General features: G+C 47.3%; 5 protein-coding genes across 5 annotated transcripts, besides 1 other annotated feature; 1 reads left to right on the forward strand and 4 right to left on the reverse strand.

Moving 5' to 3' along the window:
* Positions 1 to 190: 190 nt before the first annotated feature.
* On the reverse strand, positions 191 to 2,263 carry TSTA_104850 (dienelactone hydrolase). Its single transcript, XM_002486464.1, has 3 exons — positions 1,916 to 2,263; positions 1,423 to 1,863; positions 191 to 1,371 (listed from the first exon to the last, which is right to left on the reverse strand). The coding sequence occupies exons 1-3, from the start codon at positions 2,166 to 2,168 to the stop codon at positions 344 to 346; spliced, it is 1,722 nt and encodes a 573-aa protein (XP_002486509.1). The 5' UTR covers positions 2,169 to 2,263; the 3' UTR covers positions 191 to 343.
* Positions 2,264 to 2,458: 195 nt separating this feature from the next.
* On the reverse strand, positions 2,459 to 6,020 carry TSTA_104860 (H /K ATPase alpha subunit, putative; the record flags this gene model as incomplete). Its single annotated transcript, XM_002486465.1, has 6 exons — positions 2,459 to 2,759; positions 2,809 to 4,463; positions 4,511 to 5,022; positions 5,091 to 5,633; positions 5,683 to 5,750; positions 5,809 to 6,020. The coding sequence occupies 6 exons, from the start codon at positions 6,018 to 6,020 to the stop codon at positions 2,459 to 2,461; spliced, it is 3,291 nt and encodes a 1,096-aa protein (XP_002486510.1).
* Positions 6,021 to 6,815: 795 nt separating this feature from the next.
* On the reverse strand, positions 6,816 to 8,745 carry TSTA_104870 (bZIP transcription factor, putative). The gene is made up of 4 exons (XM_002486466.1): positions 8,325 to 8,745; positions 8,140 to 8,155; positions 7,806 to 8,077; positions 6,816 to 7,731 (listed from the first exon to the last, which is right to left on the reverse strand). The coding sequence occupies exons 1-4, from the start codon at positions 8,376 to 8,378 to the stop codon at positions 7,096 to 7,098; spliced, it is 978 nt and encodes a 325-aa protein (XP_002486511.1). The 5' UTR covers positions 8,379 to 8,745; the 3' UTR covers positions 6,816 to 7,095.
* Positions 7,212 to 7,253: a microsatellite.
* A 981-nt stretch (positions 8,746 to 9,726) lies between the features above and the next one.
* On the reverse strand, positions 9,727 to 12,166 carry TSTA_104880 (chromatin remodeling complex subunit (Arp5), putative; the record flags this gene model as incomplete). The annotated part of the gene is made up of 4 exons (XM_002486467.1): positions 9,727 to 9,759; positions 9,814 to 11,534; positions 11,593 to 11,916; positions 11,974 to 12,166. 4 exons carry the CDS (start codon positions 12,164 to 12,166, stop codon positions 9,727 to 9,729), a joined length of 2,271 nt encoding a protein of 756 aa, XP_002486512.1.
* Positions 12,167 to 13,914: 1,748 nt separating this feature from the next.
* TSTA_104890 (uncharacterized protein) lies at positions 13,915 to 15,401 on the forward strand (the record flags this gene model as incomplete). Its single annotated transcript, XM_002486468.1, has 3 exons — positions 13,915 to 13,935; positions 14,413 to 15,092; positions 15,143 to 15,401. 2 exons carry the CDS (start codon positions 13,915 to 13,917, stop codon positions 15,028 to 15,030), a joined length of 639 nt encoding a protein of 212 aa, XP_002486513.1. The 3' UTR covers positions 15,031 to 15,092; positions 15,143 to 15,401.
* Positions 15,402 to 15,409: the final 8 nt, after the last annotated feature.

Consider the following 15,409-nt stretch of genomic DNA (forward strand, 5'->3'; position numbering starts at 1 on the left):
TTTAGTGTGTGCTGGTTGCGCCATTTATGAATATCTAATACAGAAACAGGATAGGAAAAAATGAACATTTGTCTCATGTTCTACGATCGAGGTAAAATCCATGGGACAAAGTTAGGGCTTGATAGCCACGCCTTTCTATCATTTTTATTGGACTTTACATCTAATGAATCAAAGGGTGTAAGGATGATCGAAAGCAAAAATTCATTATCTCATGACTAATTACCCTAAAAAAACGCTAGCTCGCACTCATAGATCGAATGAAACATCCAACAATGAAAGCAGAAGGGAATAACAATCATCATATACAAGAATCGTGACAATCTCAAATCAACAAATCATCGAATTACTCCTGACCCGCAGACTCAACACGTGCAGCCATCGGTCTCGATGGCGTAGCACCAGCCTCACTCTCACCATCAGCAAAGTCATCGACATCCTTACCATTTTCGATGCTCTCTACCTGTTTTTCCTTCTGTTCGTTTTTCCCGTTTATGGCATTATCAGACGTTTTCTCATCATCTGTCTTTCCGTTGTCATTCATCTTGTCGGCCGTCTTTTCATCTTTCTGATCGTTTGATTTGTCGTCAACTATCGGTGACTTGTCCTTATCCTTTCTTGGTGTGCCCAATTTCTTCGGCTTTCTTGGTGTAGAAGTAGCAGTAGCAGTACTCTCGTTTCCAGAAGCGTGAGCATCGGCTATATCACCCTTGAGCTTGGATGAAGATGCGCCATTGGCGCGATTCTGTTCACCGTTTCGTTGTTCGACTTCTTTGCCTCCAGCACGGTGCGCAGGTTTTGGCGTTGACTGTCTAGATGCACGGGAGTTATTGGTTACAGGGGGTGCCCGGGCATTAGCAATCAACCTTCGATGATAGTCATCGCCACGTGCTGGGTGTTCGCCCAGAATACGTCGAGCAGCCTCCCGGCCTACAACGGGTAGCTGCTTTACTCCGCTGACTCCTTGGGGTAGTAACTTGGTATCCAAAAGTCCAAGTTGAACAAGGACACTGGCTTGGTCCCAATACAAATGCTCGGTGAAGATGCGTTCCGCTTTAAGGGCGATAACAGCCACGAGAATTATCTCGACTCGTTTACCGGTGGGCGGTACGCCTGGAAGCATCCATGGCATTTCAACTGTATGGTCGAAGGTGATGTAGATTTCATCCACGACGCGATCTGCGCCAACAGTACGAGATAGTAGACGCAGCCTCATAGATGGCGGCTTGGTCTGGAGGAAGTCATTTTCATAGAACCGACGCAGTGCTTTCGCACCAACGCCACCAGCCAGTGTTGGACCAACAGTGACGGCGGGATTCTTATGGGTGACAAAGGTTGACATGGTGTCGGAGAGGTTGTCACGGAAGAAGCTGCCTTGATGTTGTTAGCCACAGCCCGTTGGACCGGACAAAGGAATGAGCTTACTTTCAGTATTAATCTCCCACGGACGCTCCAAATCAGCATCCTTGCGGAATGCCTTTCGCATCACATCCAAAGTCCGCGACCAAGCCAATTCTGCCGATGCATGATCATATTCATCCAAATCATGCTCTGCAAATCCGGGATCGGCAAAGTCATATGTAAATGCTGTATACGAAATATCTTTGCGTTCGCCGATACCAACTCCCGGGTCAATTCTGCGCTTGCTGATACGTTTCTTGCGTCCCTGGATGCCTAGTGCTTGAGGAGTGACAACAACATCGACCGATTCTCCTGCAAGATGGACAAGCACCTTGAGACTGGGAGGGAAACGAATGCGCGTATCTGGGATGGCGGTGGGGTAATAAGCAACCAGGGCAGTCAGTCTGGCCCCGGTGGCAGGTTTGTGGAAGTGGTCGAGACAGAAAGCGGCAGCCTCGCCGTATGCTAGGTTCATCAGTGACTGTTTTAGTATATTCAGGATAAAGGAGGGACCCACCGATAATAGCATACGACTCTCCCACCCTTAGACCCTCCTTGACACTCTCTAGACGACTAGCATAGTCCTTTCCGCCTTCGTTGAGCGGGACGTATGTAACGTCAAACCCTTCATTCTGCCAGTTGCGGATTGTCTCCGTATCGAACTCTTCCTCTTCCGAGGTAATGCATAGTCTGGGAGTCGATAGTTGAGAGTTCAAGAAAGTATTGTATACGAGACCGTTTCCGGGTGTGTTGATGCTGATGGTAGCCATGATTATATATCAGGTGGTATAAATGTAGAAGAGGAATCACTCTCACTCAGGAGGAGAGGAAGAAAAGAAGAAAAGGCATCCATCATGTCTGATATATTCTACGACGTCACTCACGAAGGAGATCACTGACAGAGTGGGGCCGCATATGTCATATTGCGGGATACTGACCAATCAAAATACAGTATTCTACTACCCCTGTCACGCTTCTGCCTGAGACACCAGGCATCAACACAGCCTCTAATCTTCCACTGGCAGTCTCTCTCTATTCTTCTATTCTACACTCCAACAGCTTACCAGGCAAGCTTCGCAACAACACCCCCCGGCCAACGTCTAACAGCAGCTTTCCTTCCTTCATCCAATATCAACAACCCCAGTCCAAACGCCGCGGGTAGAAAGTAATGCTCGGCCGGTACACTGGTAGTACCAAGCACGCTTTGGAAGCGAGGAATATACAACCAGAACGCAGCAATGCCTAATGCAAACAAGATTGCAGGGAATAGTAGCAGATTCTGGGTCTGCTTGTTGAATGCTGGTGGGTGAGAGAAGATGGATAGACGACGAGTTCGGATAGCCATGAGATTGAACCATTGCCTAGACCGTCAGCTTGAAGTTGCTTACAATGGAGGGGGGCGGAACTTACATGACCACCAGGTTGATGAAGTATATTGACGACGCCTCATTCAGTTTATCAGAGTAGTAATCCTGATCAATACCATCAGGAACAGCGCCAAATCCGAACCACAGCGACGAGAACGGTATTCCGTTGCGTTGCAAATACCAATACGACATGGAGAAGGAGCAAACAGTCTGGATTACGCCAATGATACCATACGCATTGAACATCAGCCTCCAGTCAACCAGTTTATCCTTGCGCGGGTTTCGTGGTGGTCGCAACAGGACATCCGCCTCTGGTTTTTCATACGCCAACACGGTGGCAGCCGCGCAATCCGTAAAGCAGCAAATAACAATCATCAGAAATGACGACAAAACTTGCGGCAGACCGAAGACGACGTTGGTGAAAACGGGCCAAAATTCGGAGAATGACCCAGCGGGGAGGAGATAGATGATTGTCTTTTTCAGGTTGTCAAAGACCACACGACCGTATTGCACGGCCTCGACGATTGCTGAAAATGAATCGAGGAGGACCATGTCAGATGCTTCAATTGCAATGTCTGATCCGCTGCCTAGGGCAATACCGATATCAGCTGCTTTGAGGGAGGGAGCATCGTTGACACCGTCACCGGTCATGCCGACAATCTCTTCACGAGACTGGAATTCGCGGACGATGCGGAGTTTTTGCTCTGGTGTTGTACGTGCAAATACAATCTCCCGGTACTTGCAGAGCTGATCCCATTGCGTCTCGTTCAGGCTGAGAAGTTCAGGGCCGCTGATGACAATTGCCGAGGAATGCAGCTCCGGTTTATCAACGACGGTATCGCTACCACTGGCATATCTCTGCAAAGCAGTAACGTCATCGACACGACTATTGCCCGAAATAATCCCGCATTGGCGCGCAATTGCAAGTGCAGTCAAGCCAAAGTCACCAGTTACCATGAAAATGCGAATGCCTGCACGTCTCAACGTTTTGACCACATCTGGAATCTCTTCACGAGGTGGGTCCACGATACCAACTAAGCCAACAAGAATCAAGTCGGACCTGACCTGTCGCATAATCTCGGATTCGTATTCATGAGAGCCGGGAGTGCTCGTGATATCTTGATCAGCAATGACTTTGCGAGCCAGCAATATCACCCGTTTGCCTTGGTTGGACCATTCATCTTTTATGCTCCTGACCTGGCGTAGTGTCTCTGCATCCAGGGGCTGTACACTGCCATCTGCAGAGACTATGCGCCCACATCTCTCAATCAGAATATCAGGAGCGCCTTTGATCGTCAACAGGATATCCTCAGACTTGAACTGTACACTTTCTGCCGGCGACAACGCCAATCCCAGTCCTTTGGATTCTGCAACCGCAAACGTGCGAATCATGAACTTATTCTTGCTATTGAACGCAAGCTCCCATGTCTTTTTCCACAAACGCCGCAATTCCGTAACCGAGCCAAGAACTTCTGAGAATCGAAGGATGGCTTGATCTGTGGCATCGCCGAAGATGGGTCGTTCATTGAGAGGGAGATGATCAGCTGCAGCGTCGAATTCGGCTGCGTTGCACAATCCGGATAGCGCACGCAGTTGATGGATGCCGGTCGATTTACCTTTGAGCACCATGTCGTCCCGGGCAGTCATGGGGTTATAAACGGACGTCGAAACCGCGCAATCAGTTACAAACATTTTATTCTGTACGCATGTAAGTATTCGCCTCCGATCAAAGAAGAGAGACATACCTTAGTGAGTGTCCCCGTCTTATCACTACAAATAACACTCACACTCCCCAACGTCTCCACCGTCTTGAGCGACTTGCACAATATCTGATTCTTCCTCATAATATTCGCCGTAATCGTCAAACTGGCCGTAATACTAATCGGTAGCCCTTCAGGGATAAATGCGATAGCAACACTAACACAATCCACAATCAAGGTCGGCACATTGATCCATCCGGGGTGATCTTTGCGTAACCACGTCGCCCATACAATAGCCACGACGATAATCATGGTCAACATAATTAGCACAATCAGAGCGACGAATCGCAATACTTCCTTTTCGAGGAGAGTCAGTCCTGGTTTTGGTTCACTGGCTAGTTTTGCGATTCGTCCGAACACGGTGTTGTCGCCTGTTGAGACTACTATTCCGACTGCAGAACCGGATACGCAGTGCGTGCCTTGAAGACCAATATTCTGTGTTTCGAGGTAATTCTCTTCAGTGGCGTCGATTGTGCCGCTTACAGGGAGTGATTCACCTTTTTCAATCAGTCAATGTACCCAACGCACAAAGCCAAAAAAAAGGGGGGCCGGGGGGAGAGAATACCAGTGAGTATACTCCGATCAAAACACGCATCACTCTCAACATGCACAAATCTCACATCAGCCGGCAACTTGTTCCCAGCTTTAATCCTAATAACATCCCCCGGCACAATCTCACTCGCTGGAATAGAAACTTGATTCCCATCGTTGCGGATAACGGTGCAATTCTCAGGTAACATGGCCGTTATAGACGCCATAACCCTAGACGAAGACCAATCCTGCCACGCGTTGAAAGCAGCTTGGATGAAGAACACGGCTAGCAATACAATCGCTAACGCAAGATTTGCGACTGCGGGGGGATCACCGAGTGGTTTCCACGATACAAAGACCAAAATACATCCAATGAGCAGGATGATTCCGAATCCTTTGAAGAAGTAGCCGAATATTTGTAGGAACCATCGATGCGGCAAAGGTGACAGAACGTTTTTGCCGTATTGACGAAGTTGTTGGTGGATTCGATCTGGTGAGAGGCCGTGGGAGATGTCGACCTGGAAGTGTTTTTCGATTGAGGGGATGGAGAGGGTGTGCCATTCAATATTTGACAGTTCTACACGCATCAGTCTCGTACCGGGCTGCATAGGAGTAAGGGGTGGTACCAATAGCGACACCATCATTCTTGGTTTTTATTTCTTCGCGCTGTTGTACTTCGTCGATATCGAATGATCTTTCTCTCGTCAGTCCATCTAATCCCCACATTCATTGCGAAGGAGAAGGAGACATACAAACTCCGATAATGAATCGGCAAGGTAACAGCCGGATCAACAGTGCCCCTTCTCCCAGCTCTGGTCGACATTCCAGAACTCGAAGCCGTTGAAAGCGTACGTGTTAGGTGCTGTGGGCGCGAGAGGCCGGTTTCTTCGTCTGGTTTCTCTGGTTTCTCCCATTTTAGTCGACTACCACTGGCAGTATTTTCAGCGTCATTGTGGTCTGCCATTGTGGACAGATGTAGGGACTGAACGTCCTATCAAAGAGTTGAAGAAGAGACAGATAAGGGAAACAAGATGTCAATACATTAACTATCAACAGGAAACCTGAAAGATACCTCGAATTTATAACTTCCCAGCCAAGACACCTCCACCACCCTTCTACCTAGCTACCTAGCTATGTAGTGTAGGTAGACATAAATCACTCAACAATTAATAACCAACTCGACTTAGGGCAATAATCAAATCTCTCATAGTCACCGTCTACCTAGCTAGGTAAAAGAGAAACTTTATCACTAGACAGACATCTACTACATCACTAAACCAGACTCGACTAAACCAGCCTATATCATATCTACGAGGTAGAGCACATGGTAGACATATCCACAGATCGAGAGGAGGAGGGGCAAGATGGCAGTGCACATGGCTCGACATACCCAATCCGGTACATTGACAAGTGAGATTTTGATATATGAGCGATTTATCGCTACCATATACGCACCAAAACCACATCGTTTATTCAATCGCTAATACTACTCGTAGAGGGAGAATATCCTCGTTGAAGTTTCCTGAATTATTATTGCGGCGACTTGAAGGGAAAAGATGTAGCTACAACGTTGGAAAATTGAGAGGGTGGTAAAAATGCCGCATATTTTCGGTAGTTTACTTCCACTGTCTCCAACCAAGGTGGAGGAACTGGGGGTTTCATTCATTTTGACTATCGATATATTGGCTAGGATGAAAGATACTCTGGTTCGAATATTGTAGTATCAATTTCTTAGATCTCTTGACGGAGAGTGGGATTGAGTTACGCTTTAGCCATGTCTTGCATTCAAAATCATTCTGTGATTACTCCACTATGTCCCTCGATTAGGGCTTAATGATCACAACGCCAGCCCTTATCATTCTGATCTAATCTCAGCTGATCGTTCAATGGATAATATCCGACTAAACGAAAGAATTATTTCATTCAACAGCCCTATTGAAACATATTAAAACAGAATAACCCCATAACACTTTCAAATGCATCAACGCCTACTCCCCTTTAAATATAAATAAAACCCATCAGCAGCGAAAAATGAAAGGTTAAGAAATAGTAGGCAACCCATGAATAGACTCTATTTTCACTTCCGAATTCCTCGTATCCGCATAATCATCGCCTCGAGGACGTTTCCATGGATATGATGGGTATCCCCCGTCTCTGTTGTTGTTGTTGTTGTTGTTATTATTATTATTGTTGCTGTCGGTCTGACTACTGCTAAGACCGTGTTTGCGCATACCGAGACCCGCGACGGCGATGCGGTTCAGTTGGCCGATATCTTCGTTTGTGTTGCTTGATGGTGCTGTGGAGGGTTGGTGGGGATGTTGATGGGGTGCTAGAGGGGGCACTTGTGTTGGTGCTGCGGCTAATGTATGTTGTCGTTGTTGCTGTTGCTGCGTTTGTTGTGATTGTGGTTGTGGCTGTGCCGGAGGCGAGGATTCAGATTGATGCGAATCCGCCAATGGAGGCTCAGGCCTAGGCTGCGTCAAATCGATATTATCCGGTAAAGCGGGCACCTCGTTTTGCGAATCAATCAGACGAGATTGCAGACTGATGATGTATTCTCGTAATTGGTAGTTTTCGGCTTGGAGAGCTTTGTAGCTTTCGCTGAGGACTTTGTAGTCTTTCACTTGCGATTCTAATTGGCGGATGTATCCTTCTTTTCGTTGTCGGAATGCTCTCTGCTGTCGTTAGTCTCGTCCATCCTCGTTTCAAAGATGACTTGATTCATTTAGTAATAGAGAGGCAGACATACTTGAGCAGCGCGATTCTGTTCGGCGCGTTTCGACGTCGATAGTTCGCGTTTACCATACGTCTTGCGAGACGCATCGTTCCCCGAAGCAGCTTCCTGTACACCGGACATGACCTGCGGCAGCACGAGGGACGATGCTTGCGTGTTAGGGGCAAGCATGGCGCCACCGGATATGGCAGGATCGATGTTATGACCTTGTTGTCCGGTTGGGGCACGCGATTCTTGACCTTGTGATTGGAGATGTTGTTGCGCAGCTAGAAGCTGATCGTGGAGGACTGCACGAGTTAGTTTTGAGACCATAGATATATGCGTAAGATCTACATGCATATCGACTTACCCTGATCAGCATGATCCTATGTACGAGTCAGCATGATATTGAAACGCGAGAACAATACGCGACATGACGCGCAGCAAGCAATGAACATTGAAGATTTCCCATGTGTACAGGTCAATGCTCGACAGCATCTGATGTTTAATCATCTAGACGGCGATCATGATGACAAAGAAAGGGTCCTTGCTTACCTGAGCAGAAGAGCTCTGTTGCATACTGGGATGCGGCGCTAGTGCGGGCTGCATACAATCAATCCACTATAAACAAGTCGAGGTCGCGGTCGAGATCGATATAAGAATATTCACGAGCATTAACGCGATCAGCCTGAAGTTTGAGACAAATCGCGCGAAAGAGGAATCTGGGATGTTATGAGGACGACCAACGGGAACGGCGATTGGTCGGGCAGCTGTATAGTGCACTTTCCGTAGTCACGCAAGGCAGACAGGACCTCTTCTAGCAGACTAGCAGACATACAAGAATAAAGGAAAAACAATTCAATTCGTGTCGCCTACAAGTAAAAGTCGTTGAGTCGAAAGTCAATCAATGTATAGACCAGGTTAGACTGGATTAAGTAAGACGAGGGAAGTTGAAGGAGAGAGAAGAGAAGATCTCGTAAGCAGAAAAAAGAGTCAGAGTGGCTGGGGACGCTCCCGTTCATTAATAATCCACGCCGGGCAGCCGCCTGTGGTTAGTTAGCCAGTGTAATCCGCATACGTACCGCTTAGTCATGGCACCAAATTACTGCGGGAGAAATAGATTACCCGAGTAATGCTAATACCGCTAGTCCGTATAATGAGTAATCAATACTGGGAATGTTCGATCCATACAACTTTGTATATGCCGACTGATCCGGTCTTCCTAATCCTTCGCCTATACTGAAGAATCCTTGCCCAGACATGGCTGACTGACAGTCATTTCTCCGACTGGAAGAATACAGTTAGCCAATGGATTACATAAGATGTCTCGTTAACCCTAAGCCTCTCGTGGCGCGCTGACCTATTTCCCTATTCTCTTTAGTGTCCGCCCAGTTAGTTTCCGCCATACTTACGGAGTACAGACGGAGTATCTTAACCTTACAGAGCAGCGGAGATTGTATGACGTCTGCTGAGTAACAGTACATCGCAATACACCCCAATACACCCCAATACGCCTCAATACGCCTCAATACGCCTCAATACGCCTCCAATACAAATAAATACGAGCAACTAACCGCATGCAGCCATGGCGTGATTACTTAACATATATTAATCAGTCTGACTCAGTAAATCCGTAACTCCGATATTTAGGCTCAGTAACGCCCGAATCAGGCAATGCTTTCACCAAATTCCCGAGGTCGTGTCAATTGCCGATTACTGATGTCCTCTTTACTCAAGACATTTTTATTTTTATATGAATGTGCCCAAGAAGCAGTCTGATTCTATATCTAGGTCTCGCAAATAATTCAGGTGTGTGTTTACTAGCATGAATATCGTACCAGATATGCTATGGCGGATGGCTCGGCTGTTGTATGTAAGTCGTAACGTAGGAGGCGTCTACTGTATTAGGGCTGTAGAAAACTGCTATAGTAACATGATTCCTTTCGCTAGTCTTAGGCTAGACACTCGTCACGTTTCCCAAGTCATGTTCCTATACCAACATTAGCAACTCGCAACCCAATTATCAGAAAGAGACGGGACGAACCTTCAAATATTCACTCCCCTTCTCCTGATACTCCGCCCTCGAAATCGACCCAGTCGCCAACCCCCCCGTCGCCGCCCACTGCGCAGCTCCCTTCCAAGCATCCAGAACCGCATCCGCCGCCCGCCGAACAGACAATTGCGCATTCGCAGGCAAAACCCTGACCAACTCCGTCCTCAGTCGTTCATCGAACCCTTTGAATAGGGTGTTCCCGCCCGTCAAAAACACATCTTTCAACAACCGGTTCCGATCCTCTTCGACCGTGAATCGTTGATTCAGGATATCCGCTGCGATTTCGACGAGACCTGCTTGATCAACACCGGCTATGGAAGGTTGGAAGACCACCTCCGGAACCCGGATTCGTTCCACATTCAAATGAATCTGGTGTGCTTCACGTTGACTCTCAGGATCAAACGGCCATGGTCCCCGTAGAAATACATGAATTAAACTCTTGGTCCAATCCGATTGTGCGTCCAGAGTGTGTTCATGCGTAAATTCCGGATCGTATTGAAGTAATTGATCCTCCAGCGTTTTCAGTGTCGCTGTCAAATCTTCCTCCTCTTCATCGTCGCTTTGATCGGCCCCCGTAGCTACAGTTCGGTATACACCCCAATCCGCGTCGTCGGCGCCAAAGTCATCATCGTCACCGCCTCTTCGTCGTTTCTTGGGGCCGTCCGACGCAAGATTGGCAAGTGTCTTCATACGCATTTGGCTCGCGAGCGATTTGCGGTTTCCAAGATCGGCTTTGAGCCGTTCGCGTTCTTTGATCTTTTGGAGTAGTGCCTCGCGAGCAGCGCGTCTCTCGCCGATCCACACTTCGAAATCGTTCTCGCGGCGCTCGTCGTCGAGTCTTTGCTCTTCTTCAAGACGGGCATTTTCGGCCTCTTTCTCTGCTTTGGCGCGTTGACGAGCTTCCATGTTCGATTTCATTAATCGCTGGTGACGTTTCTCTTTAAGACCAGCTTCGTCTAATTCCTCGTCGGGAACATCGAGTAAAGGAAACGAAGCTTCTTCTGGATTCTCCTCGTTTTCATCGACGCCTAGATCCTTATTCCGTGATCGTTTGATAGATCGTTCCAGCTCCTTGATTGTGCGTTCTAGCTGCGCCTCATCTTTCATATCTTCAGCCTCCAGGATTCGTCGAACCTCCTTTTTGGTCTGTTGTGCCAGACCCTGTTGAAGATCCTTGTAGTACTCCAGTTCTTGCTCTTTCTTCATCAATTTCTCCAATCGCATTTTTGCCGCTTGCTCTTGTAATCGTCGTCCGCTCTCCTTTTTCCGTTCTGCAATCTTGTCCAGTTCTTCTTGCGTCTTTTCGACGACCACATGTTCGGTGAACGGGTACTGAACGACATAATCCCGATCTTCGAGACCAGTCCAGTCCAAGAAATGAACCAATTCCTCATTGTAGTCTGTAGACACGTAACACAGTTTATGCAGCAAATCCTCCATTTGATGCTCGACCATTCGACCCGGAAAAGTCGGATATTTGAGTCGCATCAACTTCAGCAAATACTCCGATGCCTGTTGACCCCCCCAATTGAGCCTCGTCGCATTCGAAAGTAATGCCTTCGAATTCAAAACCGGAACCACATGTGTCGACGTATGCGAAGATGACACAATCAACCCATCTGTGCCACGATTATACCGATACGAAAACAACGAATCGATCCCGTACGCGACTGAGGGCACACCATAACATTCAAACAATATCTCGTTCATCACTAATTGAATCAGCTTCTCCTTTTCCTCCCCCAACTCTTTTAGAGGGTATAAACTTACCCCGTCGCGGATACGCAAGATTGGCAATCGGCTCCGTCATAACAATCGGTCTATCGACCGCACCCTCTGAAGAGCCATCCACACCCAGTTTCAGAAACACGTAATCCAATACTCCCTCCATAACATCCCAGTTTCCGACGATACTGGTACCGGGATCAAAAGCGTATCGTAATTGTCCTCTTGTGGTAGCGTCGACGTAGGCATCGTAGCCAATGAATTGGCAAGCTTTGTTTAGCTTGCGATCTCGATAACGACTCATTACGGGCGGGAAGATGAAGCGCGGGGATTTGTCGAATGACCAGCCTGCTTTGACGGTGTGGGCGCCTAGAAAGCATACATTAGTCTCTCATCCATACTACTTGAAGGCGCTGGGTTATCTACCATTATCAATCACAATCGCGCTCGAATGCGGAGATGCCTTGCTCTGTTCATACCCGTCCGGTTGAGGCGGATGGTAACCCTTGAAAGGGTATTCTTGGACATTGTAGATTTTCGGAGGCGGTTTGGGGGAATCTTTGTCGCTTGAGCTGCTTGCGCGTGTGGAAACGATGATTCTCTCTGTTGTGATTGTCATTGTGTCAAGCTCTAGTCAAGAGCGTGTCGATCGAACCGTAAGGTAGTGTATGCGGCGTGAGGCTAGGATTGTACCATCATCTTTCAGGGCGTCGCATGTGTTTTCGGAATACGCAGTAGAATTGAAGTAGGTAGCGGTGGATGTGTAGTGAAACTAGTTCTGAAATCGTGGAGCGATTCAAGGAGAGGTGCTGGTATGAATTCTTTGAGGTCTGGAGCTAGTCAGAAAGCTAAGATTCATCCCGACATCGCCAAGACCAAGATCTATCGGATCATATAAATTTATTTGTTTCTACCTTTTTTTTAGCATTTGCATTCATCGTTATTTACCATGTTTTCACTGCCTAATTCCCCTGAGCTAGCAAAACTTGATCTCTCCAGCAAGAAACTACCTAACTGCCTGATGTTGAAGGGTGTGTGATATTCTTGAGTGACAGACTAGACATGTAACACCTCTAGGGGAGCGTTTTCGAAATCTTGAATGACCTCCTCCAGCAACCTTTCGTACTCCTCGTCCTCTTGGTCTAAATCATCCTGCCTATTTACCGAATCTTCAACATCAGGGTCAAGACTTATTTTGACACAATCTTTGAGAAGGCTCAAACGAGACAAATTCCATGTGGAATAGTATGCGGATCGACTTATCTATCCGTCTCATAAATACGGCGGAACGCTGTTATCAAAATGCGATAAAACACTTCCAATTTGCAAGTTGTCCTCGAGGTGAAGCAGCGGTTCTCCTCCGCCAGGGATGTTGTTTCCATGCAGAGACCCTGTCCAGTGAGAGAAATAGCAGGACCTGGAAGCAATTGATGGAGAAAGCCAACAGGCTATTTGAACTGGCAGCGAAGCTCTTTGAGGGGATGAAGCTCATCTACATCTCGTGAAAGGCCACCAAATCCTGCGAGATATTACTCGCGGTTTTGAGTTCTGTGGGAAGCCAACATTGATGCCGCCATGCTCTTCATGATTCTATTCTACCGGAAACTCAAGACCCCAGGAATATTGACGGAAGAAGCATTCCGACTGGCTCAGCTGATACTCATGGACCTCAATTCAGACACGCTGGATGAACTGGTTAATGATCTCCTGCGCTGCTGGAACCGTATTAAGCAGGGAGAATTCCGGCACAGCCCGCATTTCGCTGTAGCCAGTCACCAGCACCGTTTTCTGAAAGCGAGAACGCGAGATATTTCGTGGAGAGACTTTGTGCTCTGGACGTCTTTTCTGCTAGTAGGATATGGCGGTTATACGTTTCAGTCATAACGTCAAAGAGATTTTTGATACGTGAAGACCAGCCGTAAAGTGGCACGGTGAGACGCGTGGAAATGACGTTGAAATCGGCTTCACTAGGAGTCATTTTCAGCATCAAATCCAGGAATTTTCATATCCTAACTGTAACACATACTGTGATCTTAATACCAGTAGACATCTACTGTAACTATTGGTTATCCATGGAAGTATTTGGCAGCAACATGCAAAGGGCTACAGCGCAAATTTTCACTACTCGCCGAAAATATACCAGACTACATAACGAACAATTTACATGTACAAGTATATTTACGGCATATACTATTTCATCCTCTCGTGGGTATTCTAATACATTATAAATCATAATTCCAAACGTTGCTCCTGCCTTGTCTATCAAGCAGGATCTTTGATATTCTCCGTTGCTAAAGATAAATATCATTAGCACACGAATACGCGCCTTCCAGCTTGATTTCCATGATATATTGACTAACCTTCAAGATGAAACAGGACATTGGACTGGTAATTCTTAAACATCTGTGCCACTAACTCGACGTTCATGTTTTGGACATTGACTTCCTAGATGGACGTTAGCAGATGTCCTGTCTGATACTCCTGGTTGTCTGAGCACACCTGAAGACCCTTGTTCAAGACCATGACTGCTTCGTTGAGTTTTTCCTGTAGTGGGTGTTGGCAGTTTGTTGTTGAGATGGACTCGATTATCTACATACAATATTGGTAATGATTCGGGAGAGTAATAAACTCTGTTGATGTTCGTGTGGGCTCTCCTACAAATCATTAGAATCAATCTCGCCCCAATATTATCATATTCAAGTATCATACTCACCATTTTGCAATCCGGCCAACTGAGTTGTCGTGTTGATTGTTATTGCCAAGAAAGCGCATCATAAAGAAAGCTTCCGCGATGCAGACACGTGATTGATCCGACAATCAACCTCTTCTCAACCTTCTCTAAAAACCTACCTCCATACCGACCAGCGAGCCCACTACCATTTCCAAATCATATCGATCAAAATGCCCCCCGCAAACGCCACCTCCGACGAACACCAACACCTCCTCGACTCCCTCGACATCGCCAGTCTCCCCCGCCCCTTCCGTAACCGCAACTGGAAACCCTCCCAACGCCGCAATAAAAACGTTAAACAACTCCTCTCCGAATCCTCACGCAAAGAAGTCTCTTCAATGGCCACCCAAGTCAACTCCGGCGCCACGACACCATTCCCGCTCAGCACAACAGATGGCTCCCAAACACCTGCCGTAGCAGCAGGAGGCGCAGCATCCACGCGCCCACCCAATATTGCGCAAGCAGCTCAGAGTTTATCGACGCTTGTTCTAGAAAAAAATCTCAAAGCTGCTTCGGGGATGTATACCGGAGGGCCGGCGGTTACGTATACGAATATTGAGTCTGCGCCGTCGTTGAGTCCGGCGAATCAGTATCGGTATTGTGATCTTACGGGTTTGCCAGCGCCGTATACGGATCCGAAGACTAGACTGCGGTATCACAATCGGGAGGTCTTTGGAGTTGTGAGGACGTTGGGGCAGGGTGTTGCGGAGAACTTTCTGGAGGCTCGAGGTGCACATGTTGTGTTGAAGTAGTTACTCGATTATCGGTCTCTTACTCAACTTTACATACGATATTCTGCTTCCTTGGTCGACCTGTACGTCCACAACCTAACCCTCATACAAATCACCACTAATAAATACCCAGAAATATAGAAACAAAATGTCAGGCCAACAAAGTCAAGCTCTTTCCACCCACCTGCCCCTCTCGAGACAGGTTCAAAGAAAACGCTCCGGCTTAATCGCGACCATTAAAAAGAAATCGATCTTCGCCCTGATCCGAAAGAATCGAGAACAACCGATACCGACACTCCATGGAAAGGGGCATCAGTTACAGCGTCAATTGACGCTGTTGGTTGTGGCGGGTTGTTTACGATGCTGGAAAGTGTAGGATTAGTGTTGCTGGATAGAGGTA

Source organism: Talaromyces stipitatus, genomic scaffold, assembly GCF_000003125.1.
Source record: "Talaromyces stipitatus ATCC 10500 scf_1105507295511 genomic scaffold, whole genome shotgun sequence".
NCBI classification, from domain to species: domain Eukaryota; kingdom Fungi; phylum Ascomycota; class Eurotiomycetes; order Eurotiales; family Trichocomaceae; genus Talaromyces; species Talaromyces stipitatus.